Raw genomic sequence first — 27,500 nt, forward strand, 5'->3', positions numbered from 1 at the left:
TCCTACCTGAGAGGTCGTAGCGTGGTCCTACCTGAGAGGTCGTAGTGGGGTCCTACCTGAGAGGTCGTAGTGTGGTCGTAGTGTGGTCGTAGCGTGGTCGTAGGGGAGTCCTACCTGAGAGGTCGTAGTGTGCGTAGCAGGCGTAGTACTCTGAGGATTCCCAGGATGCGGTTCCCTCCGGTCAAGGCCAGAGACACCAGGATGTCCAACAGAGAGACAAACACCAGGATCCCATCCAGAACATTCCAGCTGCTCTTCAGGTAGCTCTGTTTACCCCAGCAGAACCCCAACGCTACAATCTATAGACATTAAGAAGACAATAACTCCAGGACTGAAACAGACTGAAACAGACAGCAGACTGAAACAGACTGAAACAGACAGCAGACTGAAACAGACAACAAACTGAAACAGACTGAAACAGACAGCAGACTGAAACAGACAGGAGACTGAAACAGACTGAAACACACAGCAGACTGAAACAGACTGAAACAGACAGTAGACTGATTCAGACTGAAACAGACAACAGACTGAAACAGACTGAAACAGACAGTAGACTGAATCGGACTGAAACAGACAGCAGACTGAAACAGACAGCAGACTGAAACAGACAGCAGACTGAAACAGACAGCAGACTGAAACTGACTGAAACTGACTGAAACAGACAGCAGACTGAAACAGACTGAAACAGACAGCAGACTGATACAGACAACAGACTGATACAGACTGAAACAGACTGAAACAGACGGAAACAGACAGCAGACTGAAACAGACAGCATACTGAAACAGACTGAAACTGACTGAAACAGACAGCAGACTGAAACAGACTGAAACAGACAGAAGACTGATACAGACAACAGACTGATACAGACTGAAACAGACTGAAACAGACAGCAGACTGAAACAGACAGCAGATTGAAACAGACTGATACAGACAGCAGACTGAAACAGACTGAAACAGACAGCATACTGAAACAGACATCAGACTGAAACAGACAGCAGACTGAAATAGACTGAAACAGACAGCAGACTGAAACAGACTGAAGCAGACAGCATACTGAAACAGACAGCAGATTGAAACAGACTGAAACAGACATCAGACTGAAACAGACTGAAACAGACATCAGACTGAAACAGACAGCAGACTGAAACAGACTGAAACAGACAGCAGACTGAAACAGACATCAGACTGAAACAGACTGAAACAGACATCAGACTGAAACAGACTGAAACAGACAGCAGACTGAAACAGACTGAAACAGACAGCAGACTGAAACAGACTGAAACAGACAGCAGACTGAAACAGACTGAAACAGACAGTAGACTGAAGCAGACTGAAACAGACAGCAGACTGAAACAGACAGTAGACTGAAACAGACAGCAGACTGAAACAGACAGCAGACTGAAACAGACAGCAGACTGAAACAGACTGACAGACAGCAGACTGAACCAGACTGAACCAGACAGCAGACTGACAACAGACTGAAACAGAATGCAGACTGAACCAGACAACAGACTGAAACAGACTGAAACAGACAGCATACTGAAACAGACAGCATACTGAAACAGACTGAAGCAGACAGCATACTGAAACAGACATCAGACTGACAGTAGACTGAAACAGACTGAAACAGGCAGCAGACTGAAACAGACAGCAGACTGAAACAGACAGCAGACTGAAACAGACAGCAGACTGAAACGGACAGCAGACTGAAACAGACATCAGACTGAAACAGACAGCAGACTGAAACAGACAGCATACTGAAATAGACAGCATACTGAAACAGACAGCAGACTGAAACAGACAGCAGACTGAAATAGACTGAAACAGACAGCAGACTGAAACAGACAAACAGACAGCAGACTGAAACAGACAGCAGACAAACAGACAGCAGACTGAAACAGACAGCAGACTGAAACAGACAGCAGACTGAAACAGACAACAGACTGAAACAGAGAGCAGACTGAAACAGACTGAAACAGACAGCAGACTGAAACAGACAGCAGACTGAAACAGACATCAGACTGAAACAGACAACAGACTGAAACAGACGATATTATTACCTTGACAGTCATCTCAGCCAGGAAGATGACAGTGAACACGTAGTTGGAGACACTCAGAAACACTCGCTCCTGGAGGGAGGGAGAGGAGGAGAGACATCGCAAGACATCCGGGAACGCTTAGCGAAACAGACCAGGCCGGGGTTTGAGAGGTCAATGAGAGTAGAAAAAAAATTCTAGCCAGCTAACTAGCGAATAACATTAACGGCTAACAAGGTGTATTTTTGCCACAACTTGCTAAGAAAAGACAAACTAGCAGACAGTAGTTAGCAGACAGTAGTTAGCAGACTGTAGTTAGCAGATATTAGTTAGCAGACAGTAGTTAGCAGAAGGTAGTTAGCAGACAGTAGGTAGCAGACAGTAGTTAGCAGACAGTAGTTAGCAGACAGTAGTTAGCAGATATTAGTTAGCAGACTGTAGTTAGCAGACAGTAGTTAGCAGATATTAGTTAGCAGACAGTAGTTAGCAGATATTAGTTAGCAGACAGTAGTTAGCAGATATTAGTTAGCAGACAGTAGTTAGCAGATATTAGTTAGCAGACAGTAGTTAGCAGACAGTAGTTAGCAGACAGTAGTTAGCAGACAGTAGTAGTAGTTAGCAGACAGTAGTTAGCAGACATTAGTTAGCAGACAGTAAGATACAAACTAATAGTGTAAATATAAGTGTTCAAGAAAAAATTGTAAAAGTAGGGTTCTAGAAGGTAAAGTAAAAATAGGGTTCTAGAAGGTAAAGTGAAAATAGGGTTCTAGAAGGTAAAGTAAAAATAGTGTTCTAGAAGGTAAAGTAAAAATAGGGTTCTAGAAGGTAAAGTAAAAATAGGGTTCTAGAAGGTAAAGTAGAAATAGGGTTCTAGAAGGTAAAGTAAAAATAGTGTTCTAGAAGGCAAAGTAAAAATAGGGTTCTAGAAGGTAAAGTAAAAATAGGGTTCTAGAAGGTAAAGTAAAAATAGGGTTCTAGAAGGTAAAGTAAAAATAGGGTTCTAGAAGGTAAAGTAAAAATAGTGTTCTAGAAGGTAAAGGAAAAATAGGGTTCTAGAAGGTAAAGTAAAAATAGGGTTCTAGAAGGTAAAGTAAAAATAGGGTTCTAGAAGGTAAAGGAAAAATAGGGTTCTAGAAGGTAAAGTAAAAATAGGGTTCTAGAAGGTAACGTAAAAATAGGGTTCTAGAAGTGATAGGTGAAAATTATCTGTTAATTGAATGATTAGAATATTCCGCCCTGAAATATATAATTGTATTGGTATAACACCAGCCAGCCCTAGTGTCTTACGGTGCTGTGAGGCTGTATGCCGGGTCTCTCCAGAGCGATGGTGATGCAGTTGAGGAAGATGAAGATCAGGACCACGTGATCAAACATCTTATGAGAGATCATCCCCTTAGCCCACACACGGAACCTAGAGGAGGGAGGGGGGAGAGGGGGGAGGGGATGGGGGAGGCGGACGAGGTGAGGGTGAGGGGAGAGAGGGGAGGGTGAGGGGGAGAGAGGGGAGGGGGTGGGGGAGGCGGATGGGGTGAGGGATGAGGGAGGGGGGAGGGGGGAGGGGATGAGGTGAGGGAGGGGGGGTGGGGTGAGGGAGGGGGTGAGGTGAGGGAGGGGGTGAGGGAGGGAGCAATCAGCACAGAGGAGGAAGATACATTATCTATGAAAAGGTGAGACAACAAGTATGTGTGTGTGTGTGTGTGTGTGTGTGTGTGTGTGTGTGTGTGTGTGTGTGTGTGTGTGTGTGTGTGTTTGAGTGTGTGTGTGTGTGTGTGTGTGTGTTTGAGTGTGTGTGTTTGAGTGTGTGTGTGTGTGTGTGTGTGTGTGTGTGTGTGTGTGTTTGTGTGTGTGTGTGTGTGTGTGTGTTTGAGTGTGCGTGTGCGTGTGCGTGTGTGTGCGTGCGTGCGTGCGTGTGTGTGTGCGCGTGTGTGTGTGTGTGTGTGTGTGTGTGTGTGTGTGTGTGTGTGACTCACGAGTTCTGAGGGGAGAACAGGTAGAGGTTCCAGTCTTCATGTTCTCTGCACCAGCGCGGCTTGTGGCTCTGCAGCGTTCTCCTGACCCGGAACCACAGGTTCTACAGAGGTCAGAGGGTCAGCAGTACACACATCGTCAGTCTCTAAGTTCGGGGATGTGTGTTTCCATGACGCCGCAGAACATTCGTTCTCTCAGCAGGAGAGAACAACAGCTCTCGCTTGTCCTGTCAGACTGGAAGGACTAATGCACTCTGGGAAACACGCCATCACAAAGTGCTCAGTCCTCAGTGAGCAGGGTCGGGGGAAAACGGGACAGCGGAAAACACAGTCAGCAACTAAGTCAGTCCCAAACTGCTAACAACCAGCTCTCCACGGTTACGTCGACGCCAAACTGATCACCAGGGGCACAACTTTCACTTGGGATGAAGGGGGGGGGGGTCATTTTTGCCCCACCCCCTCCCACACAGTTTTATCATTGCACCGTGACACCAAAAACGGCATCGTGTGCTTTAGGACCACGCGGACGCCTCAGAGCAGTCTGGGTAGGCTGTTTTGGAGGTTTCAGCCGGCTGAATTTAGGACCGCGCGGACGCCTCAGAGCAGTCTGGGTAGGCTGTTTTGGAGGTTTCAGCCGGCTGAATTTAGGAACGCGCGGACGCCTCAGAGCAGTCTGGGTAGGCTGTTTTGGAGGTTTCAGCCGGCTGAATTTAGGACCGCGCGGACGCCTTAGAGCAGTCTGGGTAGGCTGTTTTGGAGGTTTCAGCCGGCTGAATTTAGGACCGCGCGGACGCCACAGAGCGGGAGGACAGGCTGTGTGAAGGCAAAGCTTCTGGAAGGCTGGCCGGATCAACACGGGAGAGTTAAAACAGAGGCTGTCAGTGTGTCTGTGTTGCACTCTCTCTCCCGAGTTGTAAAAAAGCAAGCAGAACAGAAACTGGCTACTCGTCAGTTGACTGATGTAGCTGGGAAAGTAACTGCTGTTTATCTTAACAGAAAACTAAACTAGTGTTTATTGACTAGACTGGTGGGGGTCGGGGAGAGAGTTGGACTGGTGGGGGTCGAGGAGAGAGTTGGACTGGTGGGGGTCGAGGAGAGAGTTGGACTGGTGGGGGTCGAGGAGAGAGTTGGACTGGTGGGGGTCGGGGAGAGAGTTGGACTGGTGGGGGTCGAGGAGAGAGTTGGACTGGTGGGGGTCGGGGAGAGAGTTGGACTGGTGGGGGTCGAGGAGAGAGTTGGACTGGTGGGGGTCGAGGAGAGAGTTGGACTGGTGGGGGTCGGGGAGAGAGTTGGACTGGTGGGGGTCGAGGAGAGAGTTGGACTGGTGGGGGTCGAGGAGAGAGTTGGACTGGTGGGGGTCGAGGAGAGAGTTGGACTGGTGGGGGTCGGGGAGAGAGTTGGACTGGTGGGGGTCGAGGAGAGAGTTGGACTGGTGGGGGTCGAGGAGAGAGTTGGACTGGTGGGGGTCGAGGAGAGAGTTGGACTGGTGGGGGTCAGGGAGAGAGTTGGACTGGTGGGGGTCGAGGAGAGAGTTGGAATGGTGGGGGTCGGGGAGAGAGTTGGACTGGTGGGTGTCGGGGAGAGAGTTGGACTGGTGGGGGTCGTGGAGAGAGTTGGACTTGGTGGGGGTCGGGGAGAGAGTTGGACTGGTGGGGGTGGAGGAGAGAGTAGGACTGGTGGGGGTCGGGGAGAGAGTTGGACTGGTGGGGGTCGGGGAGATAGTTGGACTGGTGGGGGTGGAGGAGAGAGTTGGACTGGTGGGGGTCGGGGAGAGAGTTGGACTTGGTGGGGGTCGGGGACAGAGTTGGACTGGTGGGGGTGGAGGAGAGAGTAGGACTGGTGGGGGTCGGGGAGAGAGTTGGACTGGTGGGGGTCGGGGAGATAGTTGGACTGGTGGGGGTGGAGGAGAGAGTTGGACTGGTGGGGGTCGGGGAGAGAGTTGGACTGGTGGGGGTCGGGGAGAGAGTTGGACTGGTGGGGGTCAGGGGGAGAGTTGGACTGGTGGGGGTCAGGGGGAGAGTTGGACTGGATGATCCATTTCAGTCTGATCAATAACTTATAACATATTTAACAATGATCTCTTACCCAGCTTGATGACTGGGGGGGCATATTCGTCTATTTTTTGTTGTTCTAAATAAAGACGGCCAGAATAGACATGGGTTATAATGGATTGTTTAGAAAAGCAGGGAGTGGATTTAGATGCCCAATAAAAATCAGGGGGAGGACCCCCCCAGACCCCCCGCCAGGTTATGATCTCCTCTTCACTTCTAAAACCAATGTTGCTCCCCTTTCTGCTCACAACCAACTGCCCTGTTAACTCTCCTCTATCAGAGAGAGAGAGAGAGAGAGAGAGAGAGAGAGAGAGAGAGAGAGAGAGAGAGAGAGAGAGAGAGAGAGAGAGAGAGAGAGAGAGAGAGAGCAGTCTCTCTGTAAACCTCAGTCAGAAACTGGAACGAAAACTCAGCTGAATCTAAAATGATTTAAATGGTCTTCTCTGAGATGGCTTCAGAACGACTGTGGGATGGTAATGAGAAAGGATACAGTCCTAATTAACTCTCACTGTGGGTCTGGGACCATCTGAGAGAGACAGAACGCACTGCCTAAAACACCTAGCTGTTCTGGGACCCTGTGAGCTACAGGGATAATCCTTCACACACACGCTACACACACATACGCTACACACACACACACACACACACGCTACATACACACACCCACTGATAGAATCACCCTGTTACTGTAGAGAAGACATCACACCTCTGGGATACACACACACATACACTACACTGCCGTGGCCAACCAATTACAGGGGAACAATTAGCCTCCCTGCAGGCCTCTATAAACAAATACAACAAGAACAGAAGGAGAAGGGAGGGAGAACAGAAGGGGAGAGGGAGAGAGAACAGAAGGAGAGGGAGGGAGAACAGAAGGAGAGAGGGAGGGAGAACAGAAGGGGAGAGGGAGAACAGAAGGAGAGAGGGAGGGAGAACAGAAGGGGAGAGGGAGAACAGAAGGGGGGAGGGAGGGAGAACAGAAGGGGAGAGGGAGGGAGAACAGAAGGGGAGAGGGAGGGAGAACAGAAGGAGAGGGAGGGAGAACAGAAGGGGAGAGGGAGGGAGAACAGAAGGAGAGGGAGGGAGAACAGAAGGGGAGAGGGAGGGAGAACAGAAGGGGAGAGGGAGAACAGAAGGGGGGAGGGAGGGAGAACAGAAGGGGAGAGGGAGAACAGAAGGGGAGAGGGAGGGAGAACAGAAGGGGAGAGGGAGGGAGAACAGAAGGGGAGAGGGAGAACAGAAGGGGAGAGGGAGAACAGAAGGGGAGAGGGAGGGAGAACAGAAGGGGAGAGGGAGGGAGAACAGAAGGGGAGAGGGGAGGGAGAACAGACGGGGAGAGGGGAGGGAGAACAGACGGGGAGAGGGGAGGGAGAACAGACGGGGAGAGGGGAGGGAGAACAGACGGGGAGAGGGACGGAGAACAGAAGGGGAGAGGGGAGGGAGAACAGAAGGGGAGAGGGGAGGGAGAACAGAAGGGGAGAGGGAGAACATAAGGGGAGAGGGAGGGAGAACAGACGGGGAGAGGGGAGGGAGAACAGAAGGGGAGAGGGAGAACATAAGGGGAGAGGGAGGGAGAACAGAAGGGGAGAGGGAGAACATAAGGGGAGAGGGAGGGAGAACAGACAGGGAGAGGGAGGGAGAACAGAAGGGGAGAGGGGAGGGAGAACAGACGGGGAGAGGGACGGAGAACAGAAGGGGAGAGGGACGGAGAACAGAAGGGGAGAGGGAGAACAGAAGGGGAGAGGGAGGGAGAACAGAAGGGGAGAGGGAGGGAGAACAGAAGGGGAGAGGGAGGGAGAACAGAAGGGGAGAGGGGAGGGAGAACAGACGGGGAGAGGGACGGAGAACAGAAGGGGAGAGGGGAGGGAGAACAGAAGGGGAGAGGGAGAACAGAAGGAGAGAGGGAGGGAGAACAGAAGGGGAGAGGGAGAACATAAGGGGAGAGGGAGGGAGAACAGAAGGGGAGAGGGAGAACAGAAGGGGAGAGGGGAGGGAGAACAGAAGGGGAGAGGGAGAACATAAGGGGAGAGGGAGGGAGAACAGAAGGGGAGAGGGAGAACAGAAGGGGAGAGGGGAGGGAGAACAGAAGGGGAGAGGGAGAACATAAGGGGAGAGGGAGGGAGAACAGAAGGGGAGAGGGAGAACATAAGGGGAGAGGGAGGGAGAACAGAAGGGGAGAGGGGAGAAAGAGAGAGATCCAGTGACTCACGTCCTCCTCCATGTCATCGTCAGGTGAAAGGTCCTTGTTGGGGTCATAGGTCATGTGATGAAGACTCCTCCCGTTACAGTCCCCGTACTCCCCTGTTACCGACGGGCCCAGAGAGGACACCTGTAGCAGCTCCGAGGACCCCTCTTCCTCCTCCCCTCCTCCCTCCCCTGAGAGCAGACTCTCTCTCTCTCCGCTGGTTTTGCTGCGTTTGAGGCTGGGGGCGCGGTTGAGGCTGTTCCAACTTGACCTCCTGCTGCCCCACCCACTGACTGACCCCTGACCTCTGGGAGGGAGGGGCGAGTGCTGGCCGGGGCTGGACTGGAGGGGGGGGAGAGGGAGGAGGGAGAATGGAGGGGAAAATATATCAAATCCGTAAATATTAAGTCAGAAATGTACTCATCAAGATCAGAACCCTTTGAAGCCATATAGGTCAGAGGTCAGGGGTTAAAGGTGACTCACCAGAGAGCGCTGGTCGTAGGCTGAGGGGTCTATGGAAGCACCCGCGTTGCCGTGACGAGAATCGGCGTCGTCAATCCCCGGCGCCGAATACCCTGAACAAACATCTCCATACACGAGCTCCTCCCCCAGAACGGACTCAGGGCCCAATGAGCTCTTGGGCGTCGGCACGGGGGTCGCCGCCGTGCGCGTGATGATTATTGGAGGAGCCAGAGTGTTGCGGTCCGCGTGACCGTTGGCCGTCATCATCAGAGAATACATCTTCAGCTCTGAGGAAGAGCAACATCATCATCACTATCATCATCATCATCATCATCATCATCATCATCATCATCACCATCACCATCATCATCACCATCATCATCACCATCACCATCATCACCATCATCACCATCATCATCATCATCATCACCATCATCATCATCACCATCATCATCACCACCATCATCCTCACCATCATCATCACCATCACCATCACCACCACCATTATCACCATCATCATCATCACCATTATCACCATCATCATCATCACACCATCATCATCACCATCACCACCACCATTATCATCATCACCATCATCACCACCACCATCACCACCATCATCATCACCATCATCATCACCACCATCATCACCCTCATCATCATCACCATCATCACCATCATCACCACCATCACCACCATCATCATCACCATCATCACCACCATCATCACCATCATCACCCTCATCATCATCACCATCATCACCATCATCACCACCATCACCACCATCATCATCACCATCATCACCATCACCATCATCATCACCACCATCATCACCATCATCACCCTCATCATCATCACCATCATCACCATCATCACCACCATCACCACCATCATCATCATCCCCACCATCACCCTCATCATCATCACCATCATCACCACCATCATCATCACCACCATCACCATCATCATCACCACCATCACCATCATCACCACCACCATCATCACCACCATCATCACCATCATCATTACCATCATCATCACCTCTACGTCTCTGTTTCCCCACCTGTCTCTTTCAGCTCCCCAACCTTCTCCTCTTCCTCCTCTTCCTCCTCCTCCTCCTCATCATCAGAGTCCGCCCGGTTGGCGTCACCCTGACAGACAGGGTCTCTCTACGTCTCTGATTCCTCACCTGTCTCTTTCAGCTCTCCAACCTTCTCCTCTTCCTCCTCCTCCTCCTCATCATCATGTCTCTCTACGTCTCTGATTCCTCACCTGTGTCTTTCAGCTCTCCAACCTTCTCCTCTCCATCGTCATCAGACCTCTTGTCATCGTCAGAGTCCGCCCGGTTGGCGTCACCCTGACAGACAGGAAGAGAATCACGGTCTGAAAGCCCTGTACAAACTCCTCTATCGGTTGTTGGTGACAAAACACAGAAGAGTTAGAACCCTGTAGAACCCTGATGAACTCTGCAGAACCCTCTAGAACCCTTTAGAACCAATTAGAACACTGTAGAACCATGTTGTACTCTGTAGAACCCCGTAGAACCGTGTAGAACTCCGTTGGACTCTGTAGAACCCGGTAGAAACCAGTGATACCCAGTAGAACCCTGTAGAACCTTGTAGAACCATGTTGGACTCTGTAGAACCCCGTAGAACCGTGTAGAACTCCGTTGGACTCTGTAGAACCCAGTAGAAACCAGTGATACCCAGTAGAACCCTGTAGAACCCTGTTGGACTCTGTTGAAACTGGTTGGACTCTATAGAATCCCATAGAACCCTGTAGAACCTTGTCAAACTCCTACCTCAGCCTGGAAGCCCTCCACCAAGATGGCCACCAGCAGGTTGAAGAGGACGTAGTTCCCAAAGGTCATCAGAGCTACAAAGTAGAGAGCAGCGAGAGGAGAGGTAGAGGCCATGCCGTTATACAGGACCACATTCCAGTCCTCCTGAGTCAGGATCTATAGACAGAGAGAGAGGAGAGAGAGGGATGAGAGGAGGAGAGAGGAGAGAGGAGAGGAGAGGAGAGGAGAGGAGAGGAGAGGAGAGAGGAGAGGAGAGAGGAGAGAGGAGAGAGAGGAGAGAGGAGAGGTAGAGGCCATGCCGTTATACAGGACCACATTCCAGTCCTCCTGAGTCAGGATCTATAGACAGAGAGAGAGGATGAGAGAGGAGAGATGAACAGAGAGAAAGCGAGAGAGTAGAGAGAGGGATGAGAGGAGGAGAGAGGAGGGAGAGGGATGAGAGAGGAGGGAGAGGGATGAGAGGAGGAGAGAGGAGGGAGAGGAGAGAGAGGAGAGAGGAGAGGAGAGAGCAGCGAGAGGAGAGGTGGAGGCCATGCCATTATACAGGACCACATTCCAGTCCTCCTGAGTCAGGATCTATAGACAGAGAGAGAGGATGAGAGAGGGATGAGAGGAGGAGAGAGGAGGGAGAGGGATGAGAGAGGAGAGATGAACAGAGAGAAAGCGAGAGAGTAGAGAGAGGGATGAGAGAGAGAGAGGATAGAGGGATGAACAGAGAGAAAGAGAGAGAGGAGGGATGAGAGAGGGAGGGAATGAGGGAGAGAGAGAGAGGGATGGATGGAGAGAGAGAGAGAGAGAGAGAGTAGAGAGAGAGAGAGAGGAAAGAGGAGTGATGATAGAGGGAGGGAATGAGAGAGAGAGAGAGGGAGGGATGGAGAAAGAGAGATAGAAGGAAGGGACGGAGAGAGAGGGGGATGGATGGAGAGAGAGAGAGAGAGAGAGTAGAGAGAAAGAGAGAGGAGGGATGAGAGAGGGAGGGAACGAGGGAGAGAGAGAGGATGGATGGATGGAGAGAGAGAGAGAGAGAGAGAGTAGAGAGAGAGAGAGAGGAAAGAGGAGTGATGATAGAGGGAGGGAATGAGAGAGAGAGAGAGGGAGGGATGGAGAAAGAGAGATAGAAGGAAGGGACGGAGAGAGAGGGGGATGGATGGAGAGAGAGAGAGAGAGAGAGTAGAGAGAAAGAGAGAGGAGGGATGAGAGAGGGAGGGAACGAGGGAGAGAGAGAGGATGAGAGAGGGATGAGAGGAGGAGAGAGGAGGGAGAGGGATGAGAGAGGAGAGATGAACAGAGAGAAAGCGAGAGAGTAGAGAGAGGGATGAGAGAGAGAGAGGATAGAGGAGGGATGAACAGAGAGAAAGAGAGAGAGGAGAGAGGAGGGATGAGAGAGGGAGGGAATGAGGGAGAGAGAGAGAGGATGGATGGATGGAGAGAGAGAGAGAGAGTAGAGAGAAAGAGAGAGGAGGGATGAGAGAGGGAGGGAATGAGGGAGAGAGAGAGGATGGATGGATGGAGAGAGAGAGAGAGAGAGAGAGTAGAGAGAGAGGAAAGAGGAGTGATGATAGAGGGAGGGAATGAGAGAGAGAGAGGGAGGGACGGAGAAAGAGAGATAGAAGGAAGGGAGAGAGAGAGACGGAGAGAGAGGGGGAGGGAGGGATGGAGAGAGAGGGGGAGAGAGAGACGGAGAGAGAGGGGGAGGGATGGAGAAAGAGAGATAGAAGGAAGGGACGGAGAGAGAGGGGGAGGGATGGAGAAAGAGAGATAGAAGGAAGGGACGGAGAGAGAGGGGGAGGGATGGAGAAAGAGAGATAGAAGGAAGGGACGGAGAGAGAGGGGGAGGGATGGAGAAAGAGAGATAGAAGGAAGGGACGGAGAGAGAGGGGGGAGGGAGAGAGTAGAGAGAGAGGGAGGGACGGAGAAAGAGAGATAGAAGGAAGGGAGAGAGAGAGACGGAGAGAGAGGGGGAGGGAGGGACGGAGAGAGAGGGGGAGGGATGGAGAAAGAGAGATAGAAGGAAGGGACGGAGAGAGAGGGGGAGGGAGAGAGTAGAGAGAGAGGGAGGGACGGAGAAAGAGAGATAGAAGGAAGGGAGAGAGAGACGGAGAGAGAGGGGGAGGGAGGGACGGAGAGAGAGGGGGAGAGAGAGGGGGAGGGAGAGAGGAGAGAGAGAGAGGGAGAGAGAGAGACGGAGAGAGAGGGGGAGGGAGGGAGGAGAGAGAGAGAGGAGGAGGGAGGGATGGAGAGAGAGGGGGAGGGAGGGACGGAGAGAGAGGGGGAGAGAGGAGGAATGAGAGAGGGAGGGACGGAGAAAGAGAGATAGAAGGAAGGGACGGAGAGAGAGGGGGAGGGAGAGAGGAGAGAGAGAGAGGGGGAGGGAGGGATGGAGAGAGAGGGGGAGGGAGAGGGGGAGGGAGGGGGGGGAGGGATGGAGAGAGAGGGGGAGGGAGGGATGGAGAGAGAGGGGGAGGGAGAGAGGAGAGAGAGAGAGGGGGAGGGAGGGATGGAGAGAGAGGGGGAGGGAGAGGGGGAGGGTACTGGCAGGGCTTTCAGTTTTTGACCTATGAACTTATACGGACAGATCCTAGATCATAATGAATCAGATTATACGGACAGATCCTAGATCAGAATGAATCAGATTATACAGACAGATCCCAGATCCTAGATCACAATGAATCAGATTATACGGACAGATCCTAGATCAGAATGAATCACATTATACTGACAGATCCTAGATCATAATGAATCAGATTATACAGACAGATCCCAGATCCTAGATCACAATGAATCAGATTATACAGACAGATCCCAGATCAGAATGAATCAGATTATATGGACAGATCCTAGATCATAATCAATCAGATTATACGGACAGATCCTAGATCAGAATGAATCAGATTATACAGACAGATCCTAGATCATAAGGAATCAGATTATATGGACAGATCCTAGATCATAATGAATCAGATTATACGGACAGATCCTAGATCAGAATGAATCACATTATACGGACAGATCCTAGATCAGAATGAATCACATTATACGGACAGATCCTAGATCATAATGAATCAGATTATACGGACAGATCCTAGATCATAATGAATCAGATTATACAGACAGATCCTAGATCATAATGAATCAGATTATACAGACAGATCCTAGATCATAATGAATTAGATTATACGGACAGATCCTAGATCATAATGAATCAGATTATACGGACAGATCCTAGATCATAATGAATCAGATTATAGGGACAGATCCTAGATCACAATGAAGGGACACACAGACACAGACAGACACACACAGACACAGACAGGGACACACAGACACACACAAGAACACACAGACAGGGACACACACACAAACACAGGGACACACATACACACACAAGAACACACAGACAGGGACACACAGACACAGACAGACACACACAGACACAGACAGGGACACACAGACACACACAGACACAGGGACACACATACACACACAGACACACACAGACACACACAGACACACACAGGGACACACACACAGGGACACACAGACACACACAGACACAGACAGGGACGCACAGACACACACAGACACAGACAGGGACACACGTCTGACCTGGAACACAGTGACGATGGCCCAGAGTAGCGAGTCAAAGGGAAACACACACAGAGACACACGTCTGACCTGGAACACAGTGACGATGGCCCAGAGTAGCGAGTCAAAGGGAAACACACACACAGAGACACACGTCTGACCTGGAACACAGTGACGATGGCCCAGAGTAGCGAGTCAAAGGGAAACACACACAGGGACACACGTCTGACCTGGAACACAGTGACGATGGCCCAGAGTAGCGAGTCAAAGGGAAACACACACAGAGACACACGTCTGACCTGGAACACAGTGACGATGGCCCAGAGTAGCGAGTCAAAGGGAAACACACACAGAGACACACGTCTGACCTGGAACACAGTGACGATGGCCCAGAGTAGCGAGTCAAAGTTCTTGCGGTCTGGGATGGTGTCTCCGTTCTCCATCTGCAGATTGAATTTACACCCAAACAGGTGCATGCCTAGGATACTACACACACACACACACACACACACACACACACACACACACACACACACACACACACACACACACACACACACACACACACACACACACACACACACACACACACACACACACACACACACACACACACACACACACACACACACACACACAAACAGAGTTAAGCATTTGAATATACACCTGTTTGGGTGTAATGATCTGGCTTTACAGATATATTATCAGGTTGTGCGTACGTGTGTGTGTGTGTGTGTGTGTGTGTGTGTGTATGTGTGTGTGTGTGTGTGTGTGTGTGTGTGTGTGTGTGTGTGATGTTACTCAGTTTCTGTGTTGTTGTGTGTTTGTATGAATGCGTGTGTGTGTGGGTGTGTTTGTGTGTGTGTGTGTGTGTGTGTTACGTTCCCCAGTTTCTGTGTTGTTGTGTGTTTGTATGTGAATGTGTGTGTGTGTGTATTTCAGGAAATGACTTCCTGGATTCCTAAAGCAGCTGATTGGTCGGCCCCATCTCAGATTGGAGCTCTGACCCCTGCCTCTCCTCAGGGGATCCATCTTATCTCTGTAATTACCGAACTCTCCTCCTCCTCCTCCTCCTCCTCCACCCTGATAAAAACCAGCCCCCCCCCCCCCCCCCCCAGGAGAAGAGAGCTTCATCTCCTCCTCCTCCTCCTCCAGCCTGATAAAAACCAGCCCCCCCCCCCCCGGATGAAGAGAGCTTCTCCTCCTCCTCCTCCTCCTCCTCCAGCCTGATGAAAACCAGCCCCCCCCCCCCCCCGGATGAAGAGAGCTTCTCCTCCTCCTCCTCCTCCACCCTGATAAAAACCAGCCCCCCCCCCCCCCCGGATGAAGAGAGCTTCTCCTCCTCCTCCTCCTCCTCCTCCAGCCTGATGAAAACCAGCCCCCCCCCCCCCCGGATGAAGAGAGCTTCTCCTCCTCCTCCTCCTCCTCCACCCTGATAAAAACCAGCCCCCCCCCCCCCCCCCCCGGATGAAGAGAGCTTCTCCTCCTCCTCCTCCTCCTCCTCCTCCACCCTGATAAAAACCAGCCCAGCCCCCCCCCCCCCCCCAGGAGAAGAGAGCTTCTCCTCCTCCTCCTCCTCCTCCTCCTCCTCCTCCTCCTCCTCCTCCACCCTGATAAAAACCAGCCCCCCCCCGGATGAAGAGAGCTTCTCCTCCTCCTCCTCCTCCTCCACCCTGATAAAAACCAGCCCAGCCCCCCCCCCCACCCCCAGGAGAAGAGAGCTTCTTTTTTCATGTCCGGTGTTGATTGTTGTTTGCGATCAGTAAACGTTTTGTGGATATTATTTTGTTGTCGCTCCTCCTTCCTAGGTATGTGTACGCCAATAGGAATTAGTTTTATTTTTGAAATTTGTGTTTTTTTGTTTGTTGGTTAATTGAAATTGTTATACGTAACTTATTGGTGAATTATTCTGTCTCATTTGTTCCCGGGGGGGGTTGGATGGGTGGGGGGACGCATCTTGGGAGTGTTTAGGCAAGAGGCCCGCGGGCATACATAACCCGTAGTATTTACTGTCTATGCACACTAGGTAAGACCTGGGCGGACCCCCCCCCCCCCCTGTATGTTGGTTAGCGCGCCAGGTGGTGCTAGCTAGGTAAGACCTGGGAGGACCACCCCCCTGTATGTTGGTTAGCGCGCCAGGTGGTGCTAGCTAGGTAAGACCTGGGAGGACCCCACCCCCCTCCCCCCTGTATGTTGATTACCGCGCCAGGTGGTGCTAGCTAGGTAAGACCTGGGTGGACCGCCCCCCTGTATGTTGGTTAGTGCGCCAGGTGGTGCTAGCTAGGTAAGACCTGGGAGGACCACCCCCTGTATGTTCGTTAGCGCGCCAGGTGGTGCTAGTTAGGTAAGACCTGGGAGGACCACCCCCTGTATGTTCGTTAGCGCGCCAGGTGGTGCTAGTTAGGTAAGACCTGGGTGGACCACCCCCTGTATGTTGGTTAGTGCGCCAGGTGGTGCTAGTTAGGTAAGACCTGGGCGGACCCCCCCCTGTATGTTGGTTAGTGCGCCAGGTGGTGCTAGTTAGGTAAGACCTGGGCGGACCCCCTCCCCCCTGTATGTTGGTTAGCGTGCCAGGTGGTGCTAGTTAGGTAAGACCTGGGAGGACCACCCCCTGTATGTTGGTTAGCGCGCCAGGTGGTGCTAGTTAGGTAAGACCTGGGTGGACCCCCCCCTGTATGTTGGTTAGCGCGCCAGGTGGTGCTAGTTAGGTAAGACCTGGGCGGACCACCCCCTGTATGTTGGTTAGCGTGCCAGGTGGTGCTAGTTAGGTAAGACCTGAGTGGACCACCCCCCTGTATGTTGGTTAGCGCGCCAGGTGGTGCTAGTTAGGTAAGACCTGGGTGGACCACCCCTGTATGTTGGTCAGTGCGCCAGGTGGTGCTACAGGTTAGGTAAGACCTGGGCGGACCACCCCCTGTATGTTGGTTAGCGTGCCAGGTGGTGCTAGTTAGGTAAGACCTGGGCGGACCACCCCCTGTATGTTGGTCAGTGCGCCAGGTGGTGCTACAGGTTAGGTAAGACCTGGGCGGACCACCCCCTGTATGTTGGTTAGCGTAACCGGTGGTGCTAGTTAGGTAAGAACTGGGTGGACCACCCCCTGTATGTTGGTTAGCGTGCCAGGTGGTGCTAGTTAGGTAAGACCTGGGTGGACCCCCCCCTGTATGTTGGTTACCGTGCTAGGTGGTGCTAGTTAGGTAAGACCTGGGAGGACCACCCCCTGTATGTTGGTTAGCGCGCCAGGTGGTGCTAGTTAGGTAAGACCTGGGCGGACCCCCTCCCCCCTGTATGTTGGTTAGCGTGCCAGGTGGTGCTAGTTAGGTAAGACCTGGGAGGACCACCCCCTGTATGTTGGTTAGCGCGCCAGGTGGTGCTAGTTAGGTAAGACCTGGGTGGACCACCCCCCTGTATGTTGGTTAGCGCGCCAGGTGGTGCTAGTTAGGTAAGACCTGGGCGGACCACCCCCTGTATGTTGGTTAGCGTGCCAGGTGGTGCTAGTTAGGTAAGACCTGGGTGGACCACCCCCCTGTATGTTGGTTAGCGTGCCAGGTGATGCTAGTTAAGTAAGACCTGGGAGGACCACCCCCTGTATGTTGGTTACCGTGCCAGGTGGTGCTACAGGTTAGGTAAGACCTGGGAGGACCACCCCCTGTATGTTGGTTAGCGCACCAGGTGGTGCTAGTTAGGTAAGACCTGGGCGGACCACCCCCTGTATGTTGGTTACCGCGCCAGGTGGTGCTAGTTAGGTAAGACCTGGGCGGACCACCCCCTGTATGTTGGTTAGCGCGCCAGGTGGTGCTAGTTAGGTAAGACCTGGGAGGACCACCCCCTGTATGTTGGTTAGCGCGCCAGGTGGTGCTAGCTAGGTAAGACCTGGGCGGACCACCCCCCTGTATGTTGGTTACCGTGCCAGGTGGTGCTAGTTAGGTAAGACCTGGGAGGACCACCCCCTGTATGTTGGTTAGCGCGCCAGGTGGTGCTAGTTAGGTAAGACCTGGGCGGACCCCCTCCCCCCTGTATGTTGGTTAGCGCGCCAGGTGGTGCTAGCTAGGTAAGACCTGGGCGGACCACCCCCTGTATGTTGGTTACCGTGCCAGGTGGTGCTAGTTAGGTAAGACCTGGGAGGACCACCCCCTGTATGTTGGTTAGCGCGCCAGGTGGTGCTAGCTAAGTAAGACCTGGGCGGACCACCCCCTGTATGTTGGTTAGCGCGCCAGGTGGTGCTAGTTAGGTAAGACCTGGGTGGACCACCCCCTGTATGTTGGTTAGCGCACCAGGTGGTGCTAGTTAGGTAAGACCTGGGAGGACCACCCCCCTGTATGTTGGTTAGCGTGCCAGGTGGTGCTAGCTAGGTAAGACCTGGGAGGACCACCCCCTGTATGTTGGTTTGCGCGCCAGGTGGTGCTAGTTAGGTAAGACCTGGGCGGACCACCCCTTGTATGTTCGTTACCGCGCCAGGTGGTGCTAGTTAGGTAAGACCTGGGAGGACCACCCCCTGTATGTTGGTTAGCGTGCCAGGTGGTGCTAGTTAGGTAAGACCTGGGAGGACCACCCGCTGTATGTTGGTTGGCGCGCCAGGTGGTGCCAGGTGGTGCTACAGGTTAGGTAAGACCTGGGTGGACCACCCCCTGTATGTTGGTTAGCGCGCCAGGTGGTGCTAGCTAGGTAAGACCTGGGTGGACCACCCCCTGTATGTTCGTTAGCGCGCCAGGTGGTGCTAGTTAGGTAAGACCTGGGTGGACCACCCCCTGTATGTTGGTTAGTGCGCCAGGTGGTGCTAGTTAGGTAAGACCTGGGCGGACCCCCCCCTGTATGTTGGTTAGTGCGCCAGGTGGTGCTAGTTAGGTAAGACCTGGGCGGACCCCCTCCCCCCTGTATGTTGGTTAGTGCGCCAGGTGGTGCTAGCTAGGTAAGACCTGGGAGGACCACCCCCTGTATGTTCGTTAGCGCGCCAGGTGGTGCTAGTTAGGTAAGACCTGGGAGGACCACCCCCTGTATGTTCGTTAGCGCGCCAGGTGGTGCTAGTTAGGTAAGACCTGGGTGGACCACCCCCTGTATGTTGGTTAGTGCGCCAGGTGGTGCTAGTTAGGTAAGACCTGGGCGGACCCCCCCCTGTATGTTGGTTAGTGCGCCAGGTGGTGCTAGTTAGGTAAGACCTGGGCGGACCCCCTCCCCCCTGTATGTTGGTTAGCGTGCCAGGTGGTGCTAGTTAGGTAAGACCTGGGAGGACCACCCCCTGTATGTTGGTTAGCGCGCCAGGTGGTGCTAGTTAGGTAAGACCTGGGTGGACCCCCCCCTGTATGTTGGTTAGCGCGCCAGGTGGTGCTAGTTAGGTAAGACCTGGGCGGACCACCCCCTGTATGTTGGTTAGCGTGCCAGGTGGTGCTAGTTAGGTAAGACCTGGGTGGACCACCCCCCTGTATGTTGGTTAGCGCGCCAGGTGGAGCTAGTTAGGTAAGACCTGGGTGGACCACCCCTGTATGTTGGTCAGTGCGCCAGGTGGTGCTACAGGTTAGGTAAGACCTGGGCGGACCACCCCCTGTATGTTGGTTAGCGTGCCAGGTGGTGCTAGTTAGGTAAGACCTGGGCGGACCACCCCCTGTATGTTGGTCAGTGCGCCAGGTGGTGCTACAGGTTAGGTAAGACCTGGGCGGACCACCCCCTGTATGTTGGTTAGCGTGCCCGGTGGTGCTAGTTAGGTAAGAACTGGGTGGACCACCCCCTGTATGTTGGTTAGCGTGCCAGGTGGTGCTAGTTAGGTAAGACCTGGGTGGACCCCCCCCTGTATGTTGGTTACCGTGCTAGGTGGTGCTAGTTAGGTAAGACCTGGGAGGACCACCCCCTGTATGTTGGTTAGCGCGCCAGGTGGTGCTAGTTAGGTAAGACCTGGGCGGACCCCCTCCCCCCTGTATGTTGGTTAGCGTGCCAGGTGGTGCTAGTTAGGTAAGACCTGGGAGGACCACCCCCTGTATGTTGGTTAGCGCGCCAGGTGGTGCTAGTTAGGTAAGACCTGGGTGGACCACCCCCCTGTATGTTGGTTAGCGCGCCAGGTGGTGCTAGTTAGGTAAGACCTGGGCGGACCACCCCCTGTATGTTGGTTAGCGTGCCAGGTGGTGCTAGTTAGGTAAGACCTGGGTGGACCACCCCCCTGTATGTTGGTTAGCGTGCCAGGTGATGCTAGTTAGGTAAGACCTGGGAGGACCACCCCCTGTATGTTGGTTACCGTGCCAGGTGGTGCTACAGGTTAGGTAAGACCTGGGAGGACCACCCACTGTATGTTGGTTAGCGCACCAGGTGGTGCTAGTTAGGTAAGACCTGGGCGGACCACCCCCTGTATGTTGGTTACCGCGCCAGGTGTTGCTAGTTAGGTAAGACCTGGGCGGACCACCCCCTGTATGTTGGTTAGTGCGCCAGGAGGTGCTAGTTAGGTAAGACCTGGGAGGACCACCCCCTGTATGTTGGTTACCGTGCCAGGTGGTGCTAGTTAGGTAAGACCTGGGCGGACCACCCCCCTGTATGTTGGTTACCGTGCCAGGTGGTGCTAGTTAGGTAAGACCTGGGAGGACCACCCCCTGTATGTTGGTTAGCGCGCCAGGTGGTGCTAGTTAGGTAAGACCTGGGAGGACCACCCCCTGTATGTTGGTTAGCGCGCCAGGTGGTGTTAGCTAGGTAAGACCTGGGCGGACCCCCCCCTGTATGTTGGTTACCGTGCTAGGTGGTGCTAGTTAGGTAAGACCTGGGAGGACCACCCCCTGTATGTTGGTTAGCGCGCCAGGTGGTGCTAGTTAGGTAAGACCTGGGCGGACCCCCTCCCCCCTGTATGTTGGTTAGCGTGCCAGGTGGTGCTAGTTAGGTAAGACCTGGGCGGACCACCCCCTGTATGTTGGTTACCGTGCCAGGTGGTGCTAGTTAGGTAAGACCTGGGCGGACCACCCCCTGTATGTTGGTTAGCGCGCCAGGTGGTGCTAGCTAAGTAAGACCTGGGCGGACCACCCCCTGTATGTTGGTTAGCGCGCCAGGTGGTGCTAGTTAGGTAAGACCTGGGTGGACCACCCCCTGTATGTTGGTTAGCGCACCAGGTGGTGCTAGTTAGGTAAGACCTGGGAGGACCACCCCCCTGTATGTTGGTTAGCGTGCCAGGTGGTGCTAGCTAGGTAAGACCTGGGAGGACCACCCCCTGTATGTTGGTTAGCGCGCCAGGTGGTGCTAGTTAGGTAAGACCTGGGCGGACCACCCCTTGTATGTTCGTTACCGCGCCAGGTGGTGCTAGTTAGGTAAGACCTGGGAGGACCACCCCCTGTATGTTGGTTAGCGTGCCAGGTGGTGCTAGTTAGGTAAGACCTGGGAGGACCACCCCCTGTATGTTGGTTAGCGCGCCAGGTGGTGCCAGGTGGTGCTACAGGTTAGGTAAGACCTGGGTGGACCACCCCCTGTATGTTGGTTAGCGCGCCAGGTGGTGCTAGTTAGGTAAGACCTGGGAGGACCACCCCCTGTATGTTGGTTACCGCGCCAGGTGGTGCTAGCTAGGTAAGACCTGGGCGGACCACCCCCTGTATTTTGGTTAGCGTGCCAGGTGGTGCTAGTTAGGTAAGACCTGGGCGGACCACCCCCTGTATGTTGGTTAGCGTGCCAGGTGGTGCTAGTTAGGTAAGACCTGGGTGGACCACCCCCTCCCTGTATGTTGGTTAGTGCGCCAGGTGGTGCTAGTTAGGTAAGACCTGGGAGGACCACCCCCTGTATGTTGGTTAGCATGCCAGGTGGTGCTAGTTAGGTAAGACCTGGGTGGACCACCCCCTGTATGTTGGTTAGCGTGCCAGGTGGTGCTACAGGTTAGGTAAGACCTGGGAGGACAACCCCCTGTATGTTGGTTAGCGTGCCAGGTGGTGCTAGTTAGGTAAGACCTGGGAGGACCACCCCCTGTATGTTGGTTAGCGTGCCAGGTGGTGCTAGTTAGGTAAGACCTGGGAGGACCACCCCCTGTATGTTGGTTAGCGAGCCAGGTGGGGCTAGCTAGGTAAGACCTGGGCGGACCACCCCCTGTATGTTTGTTACCGCGCCAGGTGGTGCTAGTTAGGTAAGACCTGGGCGGACCACCCCCCTGTATGTTGGTTAGCGCGCCAGGTGGTGCTAGTTAGGTAAGACCTGGGCGGACCACCCCCTGTATGTTGGTTAGCGCGCCAGGTGGTGCCAGGTGGTGCTACAGGTTAGGTAAGATCTGGGAGGACCACCCCCTGTATGTTGGTTACCGCGCCAGGTGGTGCTAGTTAGGTAAGACCTGGGCGGACCACCCCCTGTATGTTGGTTAGCGCGCCAGGTGGTGCTAGTTAGGTAAGACCTGGGAGGACCACCCCCTGTATGTTGGTTAGCGTGCCAGGTGGTGCTAGCTAGGTAAGACCTGGGAGGACCACCCCCTGTATGTTGGTTAGCGTGCCAGGTGGTGCTAGTTAGGTAAGACCTGGGCGGACCACCCCCTGTATGTTGGTTAGCGCGCCAGGTGGTGCTAGCTAGGTAAGACCTGGGCGGACCACACCCTGTATGTTGGTTAGCGAGCCAGGTGGGGCTAGCTAGGTAAGACCTGGGCGGACCACCCCCTGTATGTTGGTTAGCGCGCCAGGTGGTGCTAGTTAGGTAAGACCTGGGAGGACCACCCCCTGTATGTTGGTTAGCGCGCCAGGTGGTGCTAGTTAGGTAAGACCTGGGCGGACCACCCCCTGTATGTTGGTTAGCGCGCCAGGTGGTGCTAGCTAGGTAAGACCTGGGTGGACCACCCCCTGTATGTTGGTTAGCGCGCCAGGTGGTGCTAGCTAGGTAAGACCTGGGCGGACCACCCCCTGTATGTTGGTTAGCGCGCCAGGTGGTGCTAGTTAGGTAAGACCTGGGCGGACCCCCCCTGTATGTTGGTTACCGTGCTAGGTGGTGCTAGTTAGGTAAGACCTGGGAGGACCACCCCCTGTATGTTGGTTAGCGCGCCAGGTGGTGCTAGTTAGGTAAGACCTGGGCGGACCCCCTCCCCCCTGTATGTTGGTTAGCGCGCCAGGTGGTGCTAGCTAGGTAAGACCTGGGAGGACCACCCCCTGTATGTTGGTTAGCGCGCCAGGTGGTGCTAGCTAGGTAAGACCTGGGTGGACCACCCCCTGTATGTTGGTTAGCGCGCCAGGTGGTGCTAGTTAGGTAAGACCTGGGCGGACCCCCTCCCCCCTGTATGTTGGTTAGCGCGCCAGGTGGTGCTAGCTAGGTAAGACCTGGGAGGACCACCCCCTGTATGTTGGTTAGCGCGCCAGGTGGTGCTAGCTAGGTAAGACCTGGGAGGACCACCCCCTGTATGTTGGTTAGCGCGCCAGGTGGTGCTAGTTAGGTAAGACCTGGGCGGACCCCCCCCTGTATGTTGGTTAGCGCGCCAGGTGGTGCTAGCTAGGTAAGACCTGGGAGGACCACCCCCTGTATGTTGGTTAGCGCGCCAGGTGGTGCCAGGTGGTGCTACAGGTTAGGTAAGATCTGGGAGGACCACCCCCTGTATGTTGGTTACCGCGCCAGGTGGTGCTAGTTAGGTAAGACCTGGGCGGACCACCCCCTGTATGTTGGTTAGCGCGCCAGGTGGTGCTAGTTAGGTAAGACCTGGGCGGACCACCCCTTGTATGTTCGTTACCGCGCCAGGTGGTGCTAGTTAGGTAAGACCTGGGAGGACCACCCCCTGTATGTTGGTTAGCGTGCCAGGTGGTGCTAGTTAGGTAAGACCTGGGAGGACCACCCCCTGTATGTTGGTTAGCGCGCCAGGTGGTGCTAGTTAGGTAAGACCTGGGCGGACCACCCCCTGTATGTTGGTTACCGTGCCAGGTGGTGCTACAGGTTAAGACCTGGGAGGACCACCCCCTGTATGTTCGTTACCGCGCCAGGTGGTGCTAGCTAGGTAAGACCTGGGTGGACCACCCCCTGTATGTTGGTTAACGCGCCAGGTGGTGCTAGTTAGGTAAGACCTGGGCGGACCTGTTCGTTACCGCGCCAGGTGGTGCTAGGTAAGAAAGACCTGAGCGGACCACCCCCCTGTATGTTGGTTAGCGTGCCAGGTGGGTTTAAAGGTTAGGTAAGAAGTGGGAAGGCAGGTATAGGTAGGAGAGGAGACTCTTTAAATTCTACTTTCTTTGCTTTGGTTCCGTCCAGCCCCTTTTCCCCCACATTACCGTGTTAAGGAATAATACATTCCCTGTAAACAATACTTTTCTCTCTCTCTCTGTCGTCTTTCACCCCGCACCTACGATCACATACGTAACAGTCTGTGTGTGTGTGTGTGTGTGTGTGTGTATGTGTGTGTGTGTGTGTGTGTGTGAGACAGTACCTGAAGGTGAAGATGAAGAGCATGAGCAGTGTGCAGAAGGTGGCCACGTTGTCCATCGTCTTCATCAGAACCACCAGCTGTCTGCGCAGGGCGGGCAGGAACCTGACCAGCTTTAGGACGCGCAGCAGACGGAACGTACGCAGGACAGACAGACCGCCGTCCGCCTGGCCAATGATCTCCCATACACTATAACACACCACACACACACCACACACTTTACTATAACACACCACACACACACTTTACTATAACACACACACTTTACTATAACACACACACCACACACACACTTTACTATAACACACCACACACACACTTTACTATAACACACACACACACACTTTACTATAACACACCACACACACACTTTACTATAACACACACACACACACTTTACTATGACACACACCACACACTTTACTATAACACACTACACACACACTTTACTATAACACACACACACTTTACTATAACACACCACACACACACTTTACTATAACACACCACACACACACTTTACTATAACACACACCACACACTTTACTATAACACACACACACAAACACTGCATTCCTCACACACACACACACACACACACACACACACACACACACACACACACACACACACACACACACACACACACACACACACACACACACACACACACACACACACACACACACACACACACACACACACACACACACACACACTGCAGGAGAGAACTTCCTCACACACACCCACCTGATGATGACGATGATACCGTCGAATATGTTGTAGGGGCTCTTGATATAGCCGAAGAGACCGAAGGCCAGCAGCTTGAAATGCATCTCCAGGAGGAACATGCAGGTGAACACGATGTTACTGATCTCCAGGATGTCTGTCAACTCCACCGGCTGGACAGAGAGGAGAGAGGGGGGATGAGGAGGGGACAGGAGAGACGGAGAGGGGACAGGAGAGGGGGGATGAGGAGAGGACAGGAGAGACGGAGAGGGGGGATGAGGAGGGGACAGGAGAGACGGAGAGGGGACAGGAGAGGGGGGATGAGGAGGGGACAGGAGAGACGGAGAGGGGACAGGAGAGACGGAGAGGGGGGATGAGGAGGGGACAGGAGAGGGGACAGGAGAGGGGGGATGAGGAGGGGACAGGAGAGACGGAGAGGGGACAGGAGAGACGGAGAGGGGGGATGAGGAGGGGACAGGAGAGACAGAGAGGGGGGATGAGGAGGGGACAGGAGAGGGGGGATGAGGAGGGGACAGGAGAGACGGAGAGGGGACAGGAGAGACGGAGAGGGGGGATGAGGAGGGGACAGGAGAGACAGAAAGGGGACAGGAGAGACGGAGAGGGGGAATGAGGACTGTACACTCCATTAAAGACAGGAAGGAGAGACGGAGAGGGGGAATGAGGACTGTACACTCCATTAAAGACAGGAAGGAGAGACGGAGAGGGGGAATGAGGACTGTACACTCCATTAAAGACAGGAAGGAGAGACGGAGAGGGGGAATGAGGACTGTACACTCCATTAAAGACAGGAAGGAGAGACGGAGAGGGGGAATGAGGACTGTACACTCCATTAAAGACAGGAAGGAGAGACAGAGAGGGGGAATGAGGACTGTACACTCCATTAAAGACAGGAAGGAGAGACGGAGAGGGGGAATGAGGACTGTACACTCCATTAAAGACAGGAAGGAGACGAAGAGGGGGAATGAGGACTGTACACTCCATTAAAGACAGGAAGGAGAGACGGAGAGGGGGAATGAGGACTGTACACTCCATTAAAGACAGGACGGAAAGACGGAGAGGGGGAATGAGGACTGTACACTCCATTAAAGACAGGAAGGAGAGACAGAGAGGGGGAATGAGGACTGTACACTCCATTAAAGACAGGAAGGAGAGACGGAGAGGGGGAATGAGGACTGTACACTCCATTAAAGACAGGAAGGAGAGACGGAGAGGGGGAATGAGGACTGTACACTCCATTAAAGACAGGAAGGAGAGACAGAGAGGGGGAATGAGGACTGTACACTCCATTAAAGACAGGAAGGAGAGACGGAGAGGGGGAATGAGGACTGTACACTCCAATAAAGACAGGAAGGAGAGACGGAGAGGGGGAATGAGGACTGTACACTCCATTAAAGACAGGAAGGAGAGACAGAGAGGGGGAATGAGGACTGTACACTCCATTAAAGACAGGAAGGAGAGACGGAGAGGGGGAATGAGGACTGTACACTCCAATAAAGACAGGAAGGAGAGACGGAGAGGGGGAATGAGGACTGTACACTCCATTAAAGACAGGAAGGAGAGACGGAGAGGGGGAATGAGGACTGTACACTCCATTAAAGACAGGAAGGAGAGACGGAGAGGGGGAATGAGGACTGTACACTCCATTAAAGACAGGAAGGAGAGACGGAGAGGGGGAATGAGGACTGTACACTCCATTAAAGACAGGAAGGAGAGACGGAGAGGGGGAATGAGGACTGTACACTCCCATCCAGTCTTACCTGTTGATGGTACTCTATCCCCATACTGAGAGTGTTGATGAGGATGGAAGTCATTATCCCTCTGTTGAAGTACTTGCTGTCTACGATGCGTTTCAGTCTGTCTCTGAATCCTGTCCCCAGCTCCACCAGTCTGTTACCGGCCCTCTTCACCCCGAGCCCCAGCCCCGCCCCCAGCCCCGCCTTGCGCAGGCGCCTCCCACGGCCGCCGCGTCCCTCTCCTCCCTGGGGGAAGTCGTGCAGGGTGTGCGCCTCTCCCCTAGAACCCTCCGGGTCGCTCAGGTCCAGCTCCATGCCCTCTAGGGCGCGGGCACACAGCGGGCAGCCCAACAGCTCCAGGAGAAGCGGGGAGGGCACCACGCCAGCCAGCTGGTACAGCAGCCGAGGACGGCCTGGAGGGAGAGAGAAGTTTTTTTTAATTTAGTTTGATCAAAATATATCTCAATATTTATTGTTTGATAGTACGTTGTTATTAAACAGATAGAGGAGAAAGATAGAGAGAGGTCAAAGGGCGGCAGGTCAGATAGGAACCCGGGCCAACACTGAGGCTGTGCTATTACCATGACACGAGTCAGGAC

General features: G+C 53.6%; 1 protein-coding gene across 1 annotated transcript in view; it reads right to left on the bottom strand.

Moving 5' to 3' along the window:
• Positions 1-27,500, bottom strand: part of LOC129844189 (voltage-dependent T-type calcium channel subunit alpha-1H-like) — a 142,168-nt gene that overhangs the window by 38,699 nt on the left and 75,969 nt on the right. Inside the window, exons 11-22 of the mRNA XM_055912612.1 lie at positions 26,926-27,314; positions 25,169-25,320; positions 24,422-24,607; positions 14,460-14,577; positions 10,507-10,662; positions 9,978-10,062; positions 8,727-8,992; positions 8,268-8,585; positions 4,008-4,108; positions 3,325-3,448; positions 2,062-2,130; positions 115-299 (exon numbers count right to left, since the gene is read on the bottom strand). Of these exons, the coding sequence (XP_055768587.1) occupies positions 115-299; positions 2,062-2,130; positions 3,325-3,448; positions 4,008-4,108; positions 8,268-8,585; positions 8,727-8,992; positions 9,978-10,062; positions 10,507-10,662; positions 14,460-14,577; positions 24,422-24,607; positions 25,169-25,320; positions 26,926-27,314 (2,149 nt within the window). The remainder of the gene's footprint in view (positions 1-114; positions 300-2,061; positions 2,131-3,324; positions 3,449-4,007; positions 4,109-8,267; positions 8,586-8,726; positions 8,993-9,977; positions 10,063-10,506; positions 10,663-14,459; positions 14,578-24,421; positions 24,608-25,168; positions 25,321-26,925; positions 27,315-27,500) is intronic.

This window comes from Salvelinus fontinalis, unplaced genomic scaffold, assembly GCF_029448725.1.
Source record: "Salvelinus fontinalis isolate EN_2023a unplaced genomic scaffold, ASM2944872v1 scaffold_0192, whole genome shotgun sequence".
Lineage (NCBI taxonomy): Eukaryota > Metazoa > Chordata > Actinopteri > Salmoniformes > Salmonidae > Salvelinus > Salvelinus fontinalis.